At 39.8% G+C, this 20,536-nt stretch overlaps 1 protein-coding gene across 1 annotated transcript in view; it reads left to right on the forward strand.

The window, feature by feature from the left end:
- The window catches only part of LOC134585298 (E3 ubiquitin-protein ligase RNF123-like), an 84,001-nt gene that overhangs the window by 33,514 nt on the left and 29,951 nt on the right, over positions 1-20,536 (forward strand). The window contains exons 28-35 of the mRNA XM_063440717.1: positions 750-824; positions 2,725-2,812; positions 8,395-8,482; positions 14,685-14,769; positions 14,881-15,020; positions 16,171-16,359; positions 18,919-18,994; positions 19,751-19,835. Coding sequence (XP_063296787.1) covers positions 750-824; positions 2,725-2,812; positions 8,395-8,482; positions 14,685-14,769; positions 14,881-15,020; positions 16,171-16,359; positions 18,919-18,994; positions 19,751-19,835 — 826 coding nt within the window. The remainder of the gene's footprint in view (positions 1-749; positions 825-2,724; positions 2,813-8,394; positions 8,483-14,684; positions 14,770-14,880; positions 15,021-16,170; positions 16,360-18,918; positions 18,995-19,750; positions 19,836-20,536) is intronic.

The following is a 20,536-nucleotide window of genomic DNA, read 5'->3' on the forward strand; positions in this document are numbered from 1 at the left end:
CTCATGGAGCAGGGCCCTCCACCCCTCTGTTCCTGTACGTCCAGTTGTCTGGTTACAATTACATGTCTGTTAGTCCACGGAGTCTGCTACGGAGTCTGATGGCACTAATATAAATAATATAATAATAAACATAGCAAAGTCTTACTGTATTCAAGCTTGAAGCTGTAACTCTGCATGCTGTTTGCCTCAGAAAAACAAGCAGTCTGCTGACATCATCAGAAGTGGTAGCCTGATCCAATCACAGTGCTTCCCCATAGGATTGGCTGAGACTGACCAGGAGGCAGATCATGGGCAGAGCCAGCACAATTCAAACACAGCCCTGGCCAATCAGCATCTCCTCATAGAGATGAATTGAATCAATGAATCTCTATGAGGAAAGTTCAGTGTCTGCATGCAGAGGGAGGAGACCCTGAATGTTTGGATGCATTTTAGGCAGCCATGACCCAGGAAGGATCTCTAACAGCCATCTGAGGATTGGCCAGTGAAGTTATCACTAGGCTGTAATGTAAACACTGCATTTTCTCTGGAAAGAGTGTTTACAGCAAAAAGCCTGAAGGTAATGATTCTACTCACCAGAACAAATTCAATAAGCTGTAGTTGTTCTGGTGACTATAGTGTCCCTTTAAAAAAAATGGACGGGTCATTCCAGCTGGAATGTCCTTTTAAGAAGAATTATTGTCATGATATAACTTTATACTACTTGTAGCTTCTTAATAAAATGCTAACCTCTTCCTGTGTGCACCTAATAGGGTACGAAGAAACACTTACGCGGTTGGCTGCCATCCTGGCTAAGCATTTTGCTGATATCCGTATTGTGGGAACAGGTGAGTTTGCTGCTTGAGTATTCTGATTTTATGGTTCTAGTTTGGCTGTGTTTCTAGTTTAGTGATACTTGGAGCAAAAAAACCTGCTTGAAAATGCTAATTTTCACATTTTCCAGTTCTGCTACCCCCACCACCACCACCTTTTTTTTTTTTCTTCTGAATTTACCTTAACGCCATTTGCATTTGCACCGCTCCCTATTTAGAAATTTCATCATAGTACACTATTTGTTAAAGTATGGCTCTGCTTTAAGAACATTTTAATGTAATGAGAGAAACAGGGAAGGGAATCTAACTACTAATCTAAATAGGACAGGATGTCAGGTGACACAGTGATCCGTTTTATGTAGTGAAAAAAGAATGTCCTATACAGTACGAAGGATTACAACAGTTTCATTCTGGTACATATTGGCTCTAAGCCAAGCCCACTTATTTAAGCAATGTATATAGACTATGCCAGGGCTTAAAATGTCAAGGCTTGCACTACGAACCAAGCCTCAAAATATACTCCCCACTGCACGCCTCAACAGTTATCAGCATACACGTCAGGGATGAATTTCTAGTCCCCTGTTATAAATTTTCACTCAACAATGTCTATTGATGAATGGAAATTTTGAGCCCTGGATTAAGTCATACCTCAATATTTAATCCATGTGGTTAGCTCATCTGGTTACGTATGCCTCCCTATGTTTGCAGTGCTCCTGGTTTTATCACTATTTGCCATTAATGTGCACAAATCCCAGAACTAAGATGTGGGCAGAAATATTCATTTGTAGCTGGCACATTGCTTTTATTATATACATCTACTGGTGAGTTATGTTTGCACAGGGTATACATTATTAATGTTTATTTAACTAAAGGCACTGCTATACCGTAATAATAGAGGGTTGAATGACACACTGCTACATGAGTTTGGATAATTTATTGTCAAAACTTTTTGGCATTTAAACTGATACTTGCATGAGAGATTCACTTTAAGCCCGAACATCTGATATATTATTGATCATATTAATCAATGTTACAGCTAACCGCTGAGTGAGATGTGAGCTTTCAACTTACCTCCCTTTTAGCGTACCTGTGCCGCCGCCATGCAACCCCTTGGCACTGCTTGATACAGCTTCCCCACAATGTAGATGTACTGGATGTTTTGATTTGTTTTAGCATTTGAACGGAATGACATGTTACTCTATTCCTATATTCCTCCAGAAGAGTGTGAGACGTGCTATTTGAAAGGATGGTTATAGTGGTCTAGAGCTGTAGCTGCTGTGAGAGAGAGCAGGAGAACAGCCTGTAAGAGGGTTCTCCTGCCTCTGTTATGTCACTCAGGTGTCAGCCCTCTATTCCAAGAAGTGATTGACGGGTGGGGTGAGGGACTTACATTTAGGATTGCTAACCATTTAGACCAGGGGTTCTCAACCCAGTCCTCAAGGAACCCATCCCAGTCCAGGATCCAGGATTTAGTGATTACCTGGGTGTGTCTAAGGTGTTAAGAAAAAAAACAAAAAGAAAAAACACCTTGGACTCTAAGGTGTTTTTTTTTTTCTCCTCTAAACACCATAGACACATAGAACCCCTGCTCTATACATTTGATAATAGTTCTGCTAACACGATGTATAGATAGAATTTCATGTATACAATAAGGTTTATGTACCAGGTATTCCTTAAACACTGTAATGGCTGCATGCATTCACTCTAACCAGGGCTTCAGAGGAATGAGCAGATAGAACAATTTCCTGTAGAGTCATATGTGGTACACAGTTGGCAGTCCCATCTCTGTGCAGTCATCACCAAGCCTTTGCTTTTCAATTTTTTTAATTTCTTTTTTTAAATCTTAATCTTTCCATGTATGTTTGTTTTAGTTTATTTTCCAAACTTTTTATTTCATTTTTTTTTTTTTTGACAGACCTTAAGGATTCCTTAATGCAAGCTCTTGCCAGCTACGTGTGTTACCCTCACTCCTTGCGTGCAGTTGAGAGGATCCCTGAAGAGCAGTAAGTATGATTGTATTACTTGTAATCCAAGACCCTTCTTTGAAAAATATCCAGACTTGACCCAAATGCCGGGTTCCTCGTGTCATTAGACCTTAGTATTGGATAAGAGAATCACATATAGATATTTATGAGTAGTGTTTGCATCATCAAATAAAACTTTTACTGATCGAGAGATAAGGCCAGATGGACATATAATAGGTGGACTTTTTCACTCTTGTTGAAACAAATGTGTAATATTATCATTTTATTTTGGCAGTGTTTTCTATTGATCATCTACAGTAGTAGCTGTTTGTTTCACAGACCACTTGAGGTCCCTACGACTTACATGTAAAACCATTTAATGATGTAAAGCAAGTTTGTTAGCAACTGTGAATGTACAAAACAAAGTGGTAGCAATTAGAATTTTATTTTTTTTTTTTTTACTTTTTGTGCTTTGTTACTTAGATGGGCATAAATTAACAATCTGTATATATAGTGCTAGAAAAAAATAAATCGCCAGGACAATCTATTTTTTTTTAATGTCTCATTTTTATTTTATTTTTTTTGATTTTATGTTGATAACAACGGTCATATCATATGACCCTGAAGCATCAAACTGGGATACAGAAAGAAAAAACAGGGGAGAATGGGGAACATGCTTAACATTTAATACCGCCCCTATACAATAGTAATATCAACTTCTTACTATATTTTTATACCATTATCCTTTCTCCTTTATCCATACTTCTAAATGCAATGCACTCCCCCCCAAAAAATAAAAAAATAACAATAAAAAAAGAAAAAAAAAAAAGAAAAGAAAAAAAATATATAAAATACAGCAAAAGATAAAGTAAGGTCTATTTGACATTATTTAGCAATTGTGCATATTGATCTCTTATTACCAGCCACTGATGCCATCTACGCTTATATAAATCTTCTCTTCCCTTTATTCGGCTTGCCATTTTCTCATATATGCTAAAGGAATCAAATCTACACAAAGCCTCTGCTATTGTTGGTGCTTGTCTATTTTTCCATTTGTAAGCTATTGAAATCTTTGTTGCTGTTAAACAATGGATAATCATAAATTTTTCTTCCCTAAGCTGTGTGGGAAAGGACAATCTAGTGTTTTAAAACTTATTATTGCTAAATGCTTGCTGTTCTCTGTCCAAAAGGCTGCCTCTGTAAATGCTTTCTGTTTAAATGCATCTTCCACAATTGAAGTCTTCAGAGAGCCATTTTATTACCTAGCAGAGAGTGATTACATGCTATGCATTGTGGCTTGCTGCACTTGGGATGGGTAGGAAACAAATGCATGTGCTTCTATTGTGGCAGCCATATTTGTTGGTTTCCTTTATCCATCAATGTCATAGAAATAATATTTAGCAATTTGGCTAACAATGTATGTTAGATAGTTTTTTTTTTTTAATTCTTTATTTTTGTTGTGCAGGTAGGCACATGACATTTTAATCGCCACAACAGCGTACATATATATTCATATAAATTTAGCAGTGGCATGAGTGCGTGCACATTTTGTAAATACAAACAATATAACAGGCTTAACATTGATGAATATTTACTGCCTTGTAGTGTAGCATGTGGATGAGTTAAGGTTGCTTAGCTGTACACTATTGCAGTATAATGAATGCTGGGACATACAAGTCTGCATGGAAAACAAGGCTGATGATTCAATCGTAGGATATAGCAGACATGAGAATTTCTTGTTAAATATATTAGGTAGGCAGATGAGAAATCTGGCCGCCCTAAATGGCTAGTATATTTGACCCCCAAGGCTTTACACCCTTAAACAGAGCTGCATTATACGTGTTAACACAGGACTTCTAGTGACAACATTGTCGGAATCAGTATGACAATCAAAGACTATGAATTGAGTTTGATTAACTACTTAGGCTAGGTGCAAATGATTAACAAATTAGACAATTAGATTACAAATAATAGTAATAATTCAGCGCCGTCTTGTAATTTAGAGCCAGTCTATAGTGGGCTAATGGAGATATGCAAAGTGCAAGCATCCTGATAAACAAAGAGTTATGTGTGCTGTGATAATAAGAGAGCAGACATGAATACTGCTATGTGTCCATCCAGTTATATTGGCATATACACAGATTATGTCCCGCTCCGTCCGCCAGGATGGGGGCTGGTAAAATAAAATAATATCTTCAGCCGATGCCCAGGGACGGGAGGCTGTCAGCAGGTAGATGCTTAAGTCCGTCTGCAGCTCTTTGGGATGAAAGGCCCTGCCGGGCTCCAATTGCTTGACGCTGTGTTTTGAGGGCATTTAGCTGTAGGCTGCGGCTGACCGCCCTTAGCGGTGCTTCCATTCCTCCGGATTCCTGTGGTCTGTCTCGCTTTTTCTGGGACCCTCGCCCTGGGGGGCTTGGCAGGGTAAGTCCAGTGGGTGTCTGGTGATAGTGCTGGATCGCAGTTGTCGTCCGCCGGGTTTGAGATAATGCTGATCTCTGTGTCAGCCTCCTCGTGTGGGGCCTTCTGGATGTCCGTCGCTTGAGCTGTGCCCGCCGTTTGTGCAGACGTCGTGTGGGGTGGTTCCTTCTAGGTGGAGTTGCAGGCTTTCGCGGTGGGCCCTGGTGTGAGGGAGCAGCTGTCTGTACAGCGGTAGGCACACTCATCACGCTTTCTAGTCTCCGCCAAAATTCCAGGAACCTATTGTCTAGCCGGACAAGTATGTCTTCGAGCACTGAGTTAGGTGCTGGGATCCATGTGGTATCCGCCATTTTGGCGTTGCCGCCGCTGGGTGCACCCGTAGTCGGGAGCTTGATTGCTGGGGTTGCGCAGCCCTCTGGGGGGGGACCGGGATCACCCCCTCCGGTCTATGCTTATCTGCAGCTCGGTTTCTTCGAAGCGGGGGATCGGCCGCTTCCCCCGCCTGGCGCCCACCGGGCCGCTTTTCCCACGGGTGTGGCAGGACAGGTACCTCGGGTCGCCAGCCCCCTTCTCGCTTTGTAGCTAAGGCTAAGATAGCTTGGGTATCAACTACAGTAGTTCAGAACGATTAATAGTTGGTTGTATATGGAAAAAAAAACCGCCAAGGGTGGCAGCTAGGCTTACAGAGCTTCCATATCTACAAGGCGGATTGGGTATTCCTAACATTATTAAATATTATCAGGCATCTATGTTGTCCTATGCTTTGGCAGTACTTTTCCGTTTAAATTCACCAGTATGGTTAAAACTGGAACAAGCTTGCGCTAAACCCTATTTAATAGAAAAGCTTTTATGGGAGACCTTAATGAATGGGTCAATAGGCAAAAACATGCTTTCTACGACAAAATTAATGCTCTATCATTGGTCAAAATGGACTCCTAAATTGCTAAAAGGTGTAAAGCTATTAGTCTTAGCACCATTATATGTAATAAAGTACTTTATACAAGATTTAAATTTGAATACTTGGGAAACTAATGGCATTAGTAAAGTGCATATGTTATATAATGAGGCAGGGCTCAAATCATATCCTAGTTTGCAGGCAGAGTTTGCCCTTCCGAATAAAGAGGTATTTTCGTATTTAAGGATCAAGAATTTTTTGTTAGAAAATAAGCTGTTAAAATTAGATATGGCCTTAGTGACTTGGTTGGGTAAATTCTGTTTGAACCCTAATATGGAGAGTAAACCTCTTTCAATATGCTACAAAAGCCTTTTATATGTAAATGGGGAAGAAAAGTTGCCTTATATGATATTATGGGAACGAGACCTATCAAAAACCTTTGATCTATCCCATTGGTATCAAACTATAAAAATTACTAAACAAATATCTCACAGCCTTACATATTGGGAAGCTTATAGCAAAATATTAATGCGTTGGTACTTAGTTCCCGCAAAAGTGTCTCGAATGTATGAAGCTGCCTCTGACAGGTGCTGGAGGTGTCAAAGGGAGAAGGGAACTTTATTACATATATTTTGGGGATGCTCTCGTCTTGTACAGTTTTGGAACGATGTTAAATTAGTAATTCAAATTTTAATGGATACAGTGATACCAAATTTCCCTGAGTTCTATCTTTTACATATATACCAAGAGTGGAGTCGAATAAAAAATAAGGTAGTTATTATTCATATATTAATCGCTGCAAAAATAAGCATTGCTCAAAATTGGAAAAAAAACAATCCCACCATATATTTTGGAAGTGCAGGAAAGAGTAGACAAGACGTATGAATATGAGAGAATAGTAAATAAAATAGAAGGAAGAGAAGGTGGCCATGAAAAAGCATGGCAAGATTGGTTGGCATATAGGTGTAAGGTATAAATAATAGAGGTTATAGCAAAAGGAGGAATAGCCTAAAACAGATATGAGGTTAAAGCATGTACATTATTGCATATTAATGAATAATTGATAGGGTATGACTGCAAAGCTGAAAGATTTAGGTAAAATAGTATTAAAACTGTTAAAACAGGACGAATATGCTGAGCATTCCGCTTGTGAGTAAGAACTAATTGTCAATGTCAATTATTTTTACTTTGCATACTGGTATAAGTTGAATATAAGGATTGTAAATTAAATCAAGGTAATAGCAAAGAAAAGTAAAATTGAATTTATTTTGTTTATGTATTTTTATTTTTATTTTATTTAGTTTTATGTTATTGTGTTTTGTGTTGTTTATGGCTTGTGTTGTTTTTTCTGTGTGTGTAAGAAATAAAAAAATTAACAATGAAAAAAAATAGTTGGTTGTAAAATGCCTTATTTGGCATATTGGTGGAGGAGCTCCTCCGAGATGCGTCCTGCCGCCATGCTGGTTTCAGTTTTTTTTTCTTTTTAAAGTGTTTCTTTGTAATTGTAACATGACTTCTTGCTTTATGTTCTATTCTATATTTTGCACTAAACAAACTTGCTCTCAATTTGAATCTATTCCCATTTTTCTATCTTTAATACAGTTAAAAAAAATAAACATCCAAAAACCAAACCAAACCGATAAAAGTATTGCATTTTGTTTGTAGGGGAATTTGCAAAGATCTTTCCTCACTGTTGAATTTATTTACTAAGGGAGAATTCACAGTAAATTTCAGATTTAACCTCCCTGGCGGTAATCCCGAGCCTATCTCTGGGTTAATTTTCAGTACCAAAAGCGGTAACCCCAAGCCATGCTCGGGATTACACTGTAGTATCACTTACCTTGTCCCTATAAGCCCCTGGTGTCCTCCGCCCAACGCTGGCATCCGTCTTCCGGGTTCCCTTTTCCTGCGAGTGCCGCTTGGCAGAACCAGGCAGGAAATAAAAAAATAAAATAAAATAAAAATTTTAAATACATATACACACAATACATTGTAAAAACAATATACCGCTTTAATATTAAAAAACATACGGAGAAAATCAGACCGCCATGGAGGTTAAGGTCAAAATACCCAAACTGGACAAATTCTCTAAGTCAAAGCTATGCTTATCAAACTTTGGCTTCTCTGGCCTTTAGATTGAATTCACTTTCAATTCTCACTGTAGTTAATAAACCGGCCTGTGTTCTGTTCACCTTAACTTATCTCTTGACGTTTTATATTCTCATTGTACAATGCTATGGGATATATTTGAGCTATATAAAATAGATACTAAATCACACATCAATGACTTTGGTTCCTCTTTGTGCAGACAAATTAGTATGATGAAGAATCTGCTGGCCCCCTATGAACAAAGACCATGGGCTCAGACAAACTGGATCCTTGTGAGGCTCTGGCGGGTAAGTGCATGGGATGAAAGTTTAGCCACTAAACTGTGAATGTTAATCAAATCTAAAATGCATAGTTCAGTCTACAACAGCCAAGCTGTGACTAAACCAGAGTTGGAAAAGTTTTCCAGAGCAGCTATGTTTTCCCTAATGTTTGCCATTCAGATATAGGCCTTGATTTAATAAGCTTTCCATGTGAGTTATCTACAAAAATTGACATGGGCTTTAATGGTGACTTAAATCCGAGCCACTGTAGGGTAATATTCAGTGTTTAGTGAATAACTCTGTATATTGCCACAGTGCAGTGTCTGTGAGTCAGAATTGATAAAGTATTCTGGAGTTGCACTGTACATGTGCCATATAATAAGTTCAACGAACATGTGCGGAGACATCTGCTGCACATGATTTGATAAAATAAGGGCTGTTGGTCATTTGTAACTGATGTCATTGGAAGGTTCACCTAATAACTATGCAGAGTTTGACTTCTTTTGCTGGTTTTCAAACCCACAGACAGTTTAAGATAAAAAATGTATTAAATTCTCAAAATGTCAGTTACATAGCTGAAAAGAGACATCAGTCCATCAAGTTCAGCCTTTCTCACATCTGTTTTTGCTCTTGTCCCAAAAGAAGTGAAAGAAAAACCCAGTTTAATGTACTTTCCACTATTGCAAAAAACTTCCTTCTCGACCCAAGGATGGCAGTCCGATATCTCTTTGCATCAAGAAGTTATTGCACCACAAATGAAAAATTATATCCTTGAGTTTTATGTTCTCATTAGTATTTATCCAGTTACTGTTTAAACATCTGTACATAATCTGATAAAACTACCTCTACCTCCGTAGATAATTCCACATCATTATTGTTCTTGCAATAAAAAACCCTGTGATTTGCCTTGGACTAAATCTCCTTTCTTCCAGTTTAATTGTGTGACCTTGTGTCCTATGTATTGTCTTGCTTATGAATAGATTTCCTGAAAATAGTTTGTTTTGGTCCTGGATATATTTGTATAATGCTATCATATTCCCTCTGAGGTGCTGCTTCTCTAAACTAAACAGATTTAACTTTGCTAACCTTTCTTCATAACTAAAATGTTCCATTCCATTTATTCATTTTTGTAGCTTACCACTACAATTTTTCTAGTGCTTTAATTCATCTTTAGAACAGGTGCCCACAATTGCACAGCATATTCAAGGGGTGGTCTTACTATTGATTTATAAAAAGGCAAAATTATATTTTCATCCCAAGAGTTAATGCCCCGTTTTATACATGACAATATCTTACTGGTCTTGGCAACTGCTGATTGACATTACACATTGTTGCCTAGTTTGTTGTCTATAACAATTCCTAAATCATTCTCATGTGTTGTCCCTAATTCATTACAGTTTAGGGTATACGTTGCTTCTTGTGCATTCTGTACCATGAAATGCATAACTTTGCATTTATCTACCTTAAATTCCATCTGTCATTTGAGTGCCCAGCCCCACAGCTTTAAGTAGAACAGCTCTAAGGTTGCTCTAATGTTCTTCAGACCTGTTCTTGTGGCCCTAATTACTAATGAACACACCTGTGCTAAAGTAGGGGGGATATAATTACATTTTGAACCGCTGATGGCTTGAGAGGGCAGATTTCCATAACATTGCCCTTTCTGTCTCTTTCCTTGTGATCCCCTAAGACATGTTTATAGATGGAAAATAGCTAGTAATATAGGAAGTACAATATTGCAGGAAGTATACAAAAGGTTATTTTTAAATCTTTCTTGCTAGTTATAGCCTACTCATAAAATAATCTGGGGGGGGGGGGGGTGGAGCCAGAACCCAAGCAGGATAGTCGCACAGCACTGCTGCTCCGTGCATCGAGCCGAAAAATACTGCCCAGAGGCGATAAATACCGGCTCACCAGCTCACCAAAGACGGGGCACGGACTCCCTGTATCATGGGGAAGAAAAACAAAAAACAGCGGGCAGATCCGAGCGCAGGATCTGGAGATATCGGGGCTTTTCTTCGCGCAGCCACGCGGCCGGCAAATCCTAAGATGGCGCAGGAGGCTTACACCTCCCAATCCTCAGACGAGGATAGCCACTACATGGAACCCTCCATACTGAGCCTAGGGCGCCAGACACCTCAGGGACCCCTGGATCAGGGAGACTCAGCACCCGCCACCAAAGCGGATATCAAAGCCCTGGTGAAAGAAATCAAGATCATGTTTCAGGCAGATACGGCAATGGTGAGGGAGGATATTGCTACGCTAACCAACAGGGTGGCAGCAGTGGAGGAGGGTGCGAAAGGTACAACGCTGGTGCAAAATGCCGCACTGAACGCCCTGCGCAAGCAGTGTGTCGACCAGCAAGCACAACTGGCGGACATGGAAGACAGGCACAAGGCACGGAACCTGAGGGTCCGGGGAGTACCAGAGACCATCTCGGGCACCGAACTGCCACATTTCTGCCGACGGCTCATCGCCACGCTGCTGACACCACGGCATGCAAAGCAGGTAATGATTGACTCCTGCTTCAGGCTCTCCAGGGCGACCTCTACGCCACAAGAAGGAGTTAGCGACGTCCTGATAAAATTTGTGAGAGACTCTGACCGAGGAATACTTATGGGGGCTACGAGAGACTCTCCCACAGTGCCGTTTTGAAGGGGCACAACTAGCATTTTACAGAGACTATTCAAGACACACTATACAGTGGAGGAAATCGTTTCGTCAGGTCACACAACTACTATGGGATCAAGCCATCCCCTACAAGTGGGGCCCACGCAGACTACAAGCGGACAAGGCTGGCGTGACATACAAGCTACTACACACTTCTGAAATACCGGCATTCCTCAGACCATTGGGCATACTGGCGCAAGCAGCACAAGAAACAGCTCGACCACCTTGGACTGTGGTGCCCAGAGGAGAGTGTCCGCAAGTTGCTTCCCTGCCTACCTGATACAGTTACAGCCACGCAAGTTCCATGTATCTCTTCCTGTTGTAGACAGCAGGAGCACCAACAGTTCCCTGGACTGTTAATCCCCCTTCTTAGATAAATTCCTCCCACTGGCTCCGTAAGCTACGGCTCAGGTTATATGACCAAGCTAATTCCCCTCCCCCCCTTATTTTGAGTGCATAAAGCAGAGTTAATACTGCCCGTATCCCTCACACTCGGTAAGCGAATACAGCTTTTTCACGCAATTATAGCACTAAGCCCTATGCACAGGTCCGTCAGGAACCATGCCAGGTACCCACACTTATAGACGTGCCTTAGGCCCAAGCCACATATACCATGCCACTAGTAAGCATTTGGGCACCCACAGCACCAACCGAGCTTCACCAGCAGATCACCCTCCCAGACATGCCATTCGTTAATGCCACACGTAAATTCACAATAACGAGCATAAGGGCACCCACCTCCATAGGAAAGGAGCCCCCCTGCACATCACCAAACCCCCGCATGAGAACAGGCAAGAGAGGGCTGTAAAAGCTATTAAAACTATAAAAATGGATAGTCCCCGCAACATGTTGAAATTACTGTGTTGTTTGTTCATTATATTGCCAAACATGTAATATTGTAACATCATGCTTTATCCACAAAAATAAAGAATGTAAAAAAAATAATAATAATCTGACATTACTGATCCATGTCATATTGCTTGATTCACTAGCTTCCTTTATTAATAACTGCAAAGCCCAGTATTATAATCTTACTGAAAGTTGAAAACAAAGTAAAATTCAAAATTCCATGTATAAAAACAAAAAGAGCTATAAAAAGGGAAGTGTGTATTTACAGGCCTATCCCTTCGTTTAATTTTTATTTATTTTTTCTTGTTTGTTGACCGTAACTTTGTTCTATTTCATTGTTGCCAATACACTGCTTTAAAGCTGTTTTGTTTGTTGCTCGGGTTGACACAATTCTTGTGCGCCACCCACAACATACAGACATTGACAGGATCTTATTGAAATTTCCAGAACCTCAATGTTTAGAAAGGGATTAAAGTGTGTAGGAGTGGGCTTATAGAACTAAAGTCTAGTTGAGTAACCAACATCAGGGTTAATAGAAATGAATGGAGTATAGCATGCTGGAGTGGGATAATGGCGCCTAATGCAAGATGGTTGCCAAAGCACTGGGGCACCTGCACTGGTGCTATCCTATCACACACACTTGTGACCAGATGAAAGCAAACTTAAAAAATACGGCTAGAGAAACATATTTCTGTCTCAAAAGCCGTTTTGTGAATAGGGAGCTACCGATTGGCTTAGAGTGTCGACGACGCTCTTAGCCAATCACTGGTGCCCCTGTCTGAGGCTTCCAAGCCTCGGCCAAAAGTAGAAGGTGAGGGCAGAGTTAACTATCGCTCATTTAACACTTTGTGGTAAAACCTTACAGTAATGGTTTATTAAGCCCTAAATGTAAACAGTCACCAGGGACCTCCTAGCACCATAACATCATCATATCTATGAAGTTGTTATGGTGCCCAGATGGTCCCTTTAACCACAAAAAAGGCAGTTAGATATAGGACAAAAGGCAGTAGGCAAGCACCCAAAACACAGGTCTGCAAAACCGTTAGCCAGTTAAATCTGCCCTTTCCTTAAAAGTGTGTTTATTATATTTTTAAGCAAGGGGTGTTTTTTATTTTTTATTTATTTATTTATTTATTTATTTTTACTGCTGCACCTTTGTCTAAAGAATATCGTAGTAACATTTAGTTACTGTCTGCATAATATTGCAGGAGTAATTACATTCTGGACACAGCCACACGATTCGATTGACCATTTATAAAATATTTACTAAAAGTCTTAATACTTCTGACTGTATTAGAGTATTATCAATAAAATTGCAAGCTATGCATGTTTTTTACCCCCACATTTTGCATTGGTAATTACCTGCTTGCTCACTATAAAAGCTTTAGGCCGTGGTTTTAAATCTTTGCTGAATAATTGGCTTTAGCATAGACTTTTAACGCTTGGCATTTTGAAAGTAAGTGCTTTCTCTGGCACAGAACTCTTATAAGACATCGCTCCAACAGAAGAAAAAGGAAGGGCGAATAAAGGGAACCCTTTGTTTCCTGGTGCTTGATGGTATTTATTATATAAAAAAAATGAAGAGAGTGCGCTTCTACTTAAATTTCCATATAACCAACGAGAAATCTAAACAAAAAAACCCTCTAAAATATATATATATAAAAAAAGTATAAAATCTTATATGAATATAACCAATGTATTGCTCACTCATTTTTTAAATGTACTTGCATACCAAGCTTCAAAGGATATATGCAGATGGTATTTTTTTTTTTAGGCTGACTTTATTATAAAAACCACAACTGAAGCTAATAGGAGGCGCTTTACCAAATGTAAATGGCAATCAAGTACTAAGTGAATCTAATGCGTTGGGTAATTTATATCCCTTTTTTATTTCACTCTGCACTTATAACTAAACTTTTGGGTTGTGATTCTGAGCTCACAGATTATTTAGTGGCCTTATCAGTTTACAATAGCAATAGGGGTTTATTATTTTTGTTAGCGTTTTGGGTTTTTCTTGAAGACCTAGTTTGATGCCACTGCCTTAGAGGCAACAAAAACCAAGTCCTCATGTTCCACCAACAGTCCTGACTTCTACAGAGCCCTGTATTACTGCTAGACTGACTGCTACAAAATAAGAACCGGGCAGTGGGCTTTAAGCCAGTATTTGTGGCACAAAGTGAAATGCAAGACTGCCTATAAATTTACAATCAGATAAGGGGCATTAAAACAAAGGGTAGCAGGTGTAATACAGTTGATCGAAAAGATTGTGAGGGACATCATAGAAAATGTATTTCTGATATTGGTGTACATTTGGACAAACTGTTGCATTAATATGTAATGTTGCTGCTTCATGCCTAGGGGCATTTAAAGGTGACTAATGGGATAATAAAATATAGTGGTGTCGGCATGGGGGGTTTAAAAAAAAAAAAAAAGATGGGGGGAAAATAAAAAGATGCGGCCATGACACTGCCGCTTTAAGGTCTCTATACTATTTATAATTTGTTACATAAAGCGAAGAAGAAAGGCAGAGTAGTATAAAGCATTCAAAATGTAAAGATCCTTTCTATAAATATGTTAAATATTGTTAAAAAGCAGTGAATAGACCGATTTCCATTCCATTTGTATTGACTTCCCTCCTGTGTTGTTGTGTTTTTACCGTTTCCAAATGGCTATGATTAACTACAAATCGTCTTTGTTCCTCTTCCTCGACCAGGGTTGTGGATTTGGTTACAGATACACAAGACTTCCACACCTGTTGAAAACCAAACCTGAGGATGTCAACCTCCCCAGCTTACAGAGTAAGTCCTTCTTTAATTTTGGAATGGGTTAAATAAATGAATACATGTATTTGCAGATTACTTCCTGAATTGAGTTTGTCCAACATTGAGGTATTTTCCTTGTTGTTGTAGAGCCCTGTCCATCTACTCTTCTGCAGAGCCACATGGCAAAATTGCTCCGGGGGGACCCAGAGTTGGCTTCAAGCTTCCTGAACAGTGTCCTGAACCAGCTGAACTGGGCGTTTTCTGAATTTATTGGAATGATACAAGAGGTGGGAAATGGAAGTTGCAAACATTAGGCAAGAGTATTAGCAGCAGGAAATCTGTTGAAGTGTTTAACTAGGGTTAATTTCCTAAAGTGGGGCAATCATCATGAAAACAAAAGAATTTACTGGAATATTTTGGGAATTTGGGAACTTTTCCTCACTTTTCTGTTAGCAAGACTTGGTTACAGGTTACCTGTGCCAATGTGTGCACTGTTTTCCTAGGAGAGCAAAGTGACTTTCTCAAGAGCAATACATTGTCTGGGTTACTAAATATTGAACTGAGTTGTAATTCCCTGTTGGACAGGAGATTCTAAGTCTTAGTTCTCATACACCATAATGAAAGGCTCCTGATTGGCAGTCAGGCAGGCTACTATGCAATTCACCAAAGGACATTTTAAAAGCTATGAGACTTTTCTGATTTCATTTTTTTTTAAATTGGATTTATTGCTAATATTTTTGAATGCATTATCTCTTCTATAATTGAATTTATAACTTGGGGTCAAATTTCACATAAACTATCTGTGCTTGATTAGTAATCAGAGGTATGGTGGAAAGAAACTGACAATTCTTTGTCATCTATTGTTCTCCTCATAATTCAGAGAGGTCACAGATGGTGAGAGGATTATGACTGTAGAATGTTGAAGATCAGAAATATAGTGGGGCGTGGACTTAAAGGAAAACTCATTATTATTTAAAATAAATGTATTATTGCCTCTTTATTATCTCATTATACATACGTCATCAGTATTTCTCCTGTTTACCCTTGCGTCCGGGGCAGTCATCTTTAATTCCTCTTTGATCAAAAGCACCATTTACACATCCCAACTACCATGTAGGTAAAAAAAGAGCTTGGGGCTCATTCACAAATCCATACGCCATGCGCAGGTGATTATTATCTTTAAAATTTCAGATATTCAAATTGTATTTCTGATCAAAGAAGACTTAAAGATATCAAGCTTTTTAAAATGTTTTTTTATTACATGTAAATTACCAAATAATACATCAGTATTACATAGTCAGTAATACATGTATTTTTAATAATAAAGTTTTTTTTTTCTTGAAATTCTATATTCGTATGATGGAATGTTTATACTGTCTAGATTGGTAAAGAAGGATCTGCCCCATGAGTAGAATTTAACTTCTACATCTTCTATAGATCCAGCAGGCTGCAGAACGTCTTGAAAGGAACTTTGTTGACAGCAGACAATTGAAAGTTTGTGCTACCTGCTTCGACCTGTCTGTGAGCCTCCTCAGAGTTCTGGAAATGACAGTTACTTTGGTCCCTGATATTTTCCTTGACTGGAGTCGGTCTGCTTCGGAGCTCCTCCTCAGACGTTTGGCTCAGGTGCTGATCACTGTCGTTTAATTTCACTTGTGAAATAACTTGCTGTTTTTAAGAATGTATTTTGCTTTAACATCTTGCCTATATGTGAAACCTTAAGTGTGTCGAGCTGAAATGTTATTTTCTTTTTTTATATGAATAGCAGTAACCGTTTTCCCTTAATGTTGTCCCTGAACAAGGATCACTCACTAAAAGTCATTGAAACAATTAGATATACAGGGATACAACAAAAGATTACCTTCCAGCATGATAAAAAATCCCCAAAAGACACAAACCCCATCTCTGCCTGTCCTTGTACAGGACAGATAATTTCAGATAGCACTTGCATTTTTATTTTAATCTAGATCAGGGGCTGCCTTGTACACCTCTGGTCCTGTCTCATTTAGAGTGCAGTGCTTGTCTTTATCGTGTATACGACCGGCAGTGGAACCGTCTACGGCAAGCATGTCAAACTCGTGGCCCACAATGGACATCTTTGCGGCCCGTGAGCCACGAGTACATGCTTGGGGTTAAAGCAGAGTAGGCACCTGCTTTTTTCCCACATTGCAGGTGCCTACTCTGCTAAAATTTACCCGGCCAGGAAGGTAGCAGGACGCTGGCGGCATCGAGGGAGCTCCGTCTTCCTGCTCCTCACTGTTCCCTCGTGCACGCTGTCTATAGTGATGATGGGTGCCGGAATATGACGTCAGATTCCTGCACCCGGCATCACTAAACTGCACGCAAGGGAGCTGTGAGGAGCAGGGAGGAGATCTACAGATAGAAGATTCCCACTGGACCACAAGGAATGATGTGAGTGTGTGCAAGAATGTGAGTGTGTTTGTGTGTCTGTCAGTGAGTTTGTGTTTGTGTGTCTGTCAGTGAGTTTGTGTGTCGGTCAGTGAGCTTGTGTTTGTGTGTCGGTCAGTGAATGTATGGGTGTCTGTGTGTGTGTGTGTGTGTGTGTGTGTGTGTCTGTCAGTGAGTGTGTGTGTGTGTGTCTGTCAGTCAGTGAGTTTGTGTGTGTGTGTGTGTCTGTCAGTGTTACGATGGCTGCAGCTGGACAGTGGAGTACCTGGAGGTGCATGGAGGCACGCAACACCACGTCACATTCCGACGTGACGTCGACGTGCTCCACCTTCACAGGGTTTCAAGAAGTAGCAGGAGGATCTGCTTTGGCAAAGGGTGCGGACATACTCTCTGTATGACCTTTTTGAACAAGTGTGGTTATTCAATTCTTCCCTGGCTGTTCTGGTAAAACAGATGTATAAAGGTACGAATTGCATCAAAACTAATGAATGGTATCCTGGATTAGATGTTTCTTCTCCAGACAAAGGCCAGCAAGTTCACAGCAAAATTGTTCTTCTGGGCTAACTTGCAACTGCCCATATGAGACCCCTTAAATATAACATTATAGGAAAATGTAAATAGTCTCCTTTTTCTGCAGACTGTAACATGCCTATTTGAAGAAACACTGTTATGAAACTGCAGTGGTGAAATAGGGCCCACCATTTGTACAGGGGAATCTCATTGAAACCAGAATTGAAAAAATGTTGGAGGCAAGCATCTCTCGAAGTGCGGATCTAATCCTTCAGTCAATTTTCGACTGGGAATTTTTCTTCTGAGACACTCATTGCAAGGATCACTAAAAACCTCTAACATCAGACCAACCATTCAATCCATTGTACCTACTTGAGACCTAAATTTGTTTTTTATTTGTGCTATGTCAGTCTATGCTTGAGCCAATTCAGGATTGCTTTTTACACATTTTGAGATATCCATTTCTAGCAATTAAATGTGCAAAAAGAGTTGGAGAACTTTATAAGGGCTTTCTCATTTAAAATATTTGTTCTCAGGCAAGTCACCATCCAAACACGGTCCAAAATTTGAGCTGCTGCCTCATGGGATTCTCAAGCTTCAGTGGAATAGATTTATATGGTGGAAACCTGGTCTTATTTTCATACATTTATCTACAGGTTGAATGTCCAAACCTCGAAAGATTAGTTTTTTAGGTGTAAGTTGTAAGTGATCCTTGGTTGTTGATCTTTCGATTTCCTATATGTTCATACTGCTGCTATCCTTATAATAAAACGAAATTCTTAAGTGTTAGGAATACAGGTCTGTATTTCTAATACTAAAGCGCCCTCTGGTGCCCCCTTCCTTGCCCCTCCTCCTCCCAAACCCCCATGCAGCTAAAGTCACTTAGTGACTTTAGTAACTAACCTGATTCCAGCACCAATGTCCCTAGTGCTGGGTCGGCGCTCCGTCATTTGACAGGGGGTGGAGGGGCGGGGGGGGGAAAGCTAATGCCTGATGAGTGCATTAAGCCCTCCCCACAGGAAAGCAAAAGTACGGCGGCCAAAAGTCCGTTAGCAACCAGGAAGCTCTTGGACGGTGGTCTTTGGTGGTGTTTCTCAGCAAATGTATTTTCTGCAATGATTTTCAGTCAATCCTGTCTGTCGGTCTGTCCAGGGAAGAAGTGGAGGAACAACGTAATAGAGCACTGTTCATAATTATATAAAAAAGGAAATATACATAAACTTCTGTTTTTGCCTCAAAATTTTTAAAAGCTTCTCTTTTCTACAGCTATTGAATCAGGTGCTAAATCGGGTGACAGCGGAGAGGAATCTGTTTGACCGAGTAGTCAATCTCCGACTTCCAGGTAAGGTAATGAAACAATGAAAAAGCGTGTATGGTGTTCCAAGTATATTATGTCCACACTATACATTACACAGTCCTGCTGTTTTGTGCTGGTGTTCTCTGGTAGTTTTAAGTGTGCATATGTGCTGTGAGATGAAGTTAGGGGTGCAGTATTCATTGACTTAATGGTGCAATATAGTCAACTTTAGCTTAATGAAGCAGTTTTGGTGTGTAGATCATGTCCCTGTAGTATTGCTGCTCAATTCTGTTATTTAAAACTTAAGTCACTTTGTTTAAGAAGCCCTAGTCACACCTTTCTGTATAAGACTTACACAGCCTTCCTAAACACTTCCTGTAGACGGTCATCTAATATTTAAACTTCCTTTATTGCAAATTCTGTTTAAGTTGGAATGTATCTCCTGCTCTGTTAATAGCTTGGTAGACCTGCAAAGGTCTCCTGTATGTAATTGAAGTCCAATTTACTTAGCAGGAGATAAAAACTTCTAAAGCAACTTGCATTTGATTGAAAATTAAACCATTTAACAAGTTGCTAGTCACAGCCAGGGAGGTGTGGCTAGGTCTCCATAAACAGAAACAAACCTGATTTAATGGCCGTGAATTGAGCAGTAAAACTTCAGTGGGATGATCTATACACAAAAACACCCATTGTGCCAAGCTCCAAAAAAATGTCCCTGGGACAATAAATCTCAGATGTCATTTTAATGAATTTCTTGCTAGCACAATCCCTAACCTCTTGCCTTTTCACTTCCCCGGGCAGGGTTGGAGAGTGTGGATCACTATCCCATCCTGGTTGCTGTCACTGGAATCTTGGTTCGACTTCTGGTTGATAGTGACGCTCAGGGGTAGGTTTTTACATGCTTTCCTTGAAATATTTCATTGCCTACTCTCACAGACTTTACAGGCCGTTTGCAGATTTGATATAGATTAGTCAGTGAGGTAGTGTTTACCCATGCCGAGATGAGGTGAGATTTTATTTTTATTACATTTCTTAATATAAAACTGCCTGGTTGTGCAAAAAAAGTAACACCTTTTGTATTTGTGCTTTAACTTGGGTTTGATACTACTGGTGTGAGTTCCCTTGGATACCAAACAGATAGGAGCTAAACATGTTCTGTTGGTGTGCCTTTTCCTTGCAGAAAGGATAGGAGGACGCTTTATATGGAGAAGGGTAGTTGTGGAGGCATGTTTTTTTTTTTTATCGTTGGGTGTTGGTGATATTTAAAATGGAGGAAATTAATTGGATACAGAAAAAGATTTGAAGGCTTATGTGGATTAGAGATGGCCAAACACCCAATATAGAAAGGTATTGATGACATAAAAATATGGGAGGATGAGCTAGAATTGAATTAAAATATGGAGGGATGAGGGAGAATGTGAATGAGATAAGTGGTCTTTGCTGATGTGGAGCGGTTCTGACAACTGAAATTTAGGTGTGATTGCAATGGTGGCTAGGAGAGGGAATTTATGCTAATATGGTTGAGAATAATATGCTGACAAGAGGTCAAAGGGTACGCAGAGGTATGTTTGTTTGTCTAAGAATATT

Source organism: Pelobates fuscus, unplaced genomic scaffold (genome assembly GCF_036172605.1).
Source record: "Pelobates fuscus isolate aPelFus1 unplaced genomic scaffold, aPelFus1.pri scaffold_35, whole genome shotgun sequence".
Lineage (NCBI taxonomy): Eukaryota > Metazoa > Chordata > Amphibia > Anura > Pelobatidae > Pelobates > Pelobates fuscus.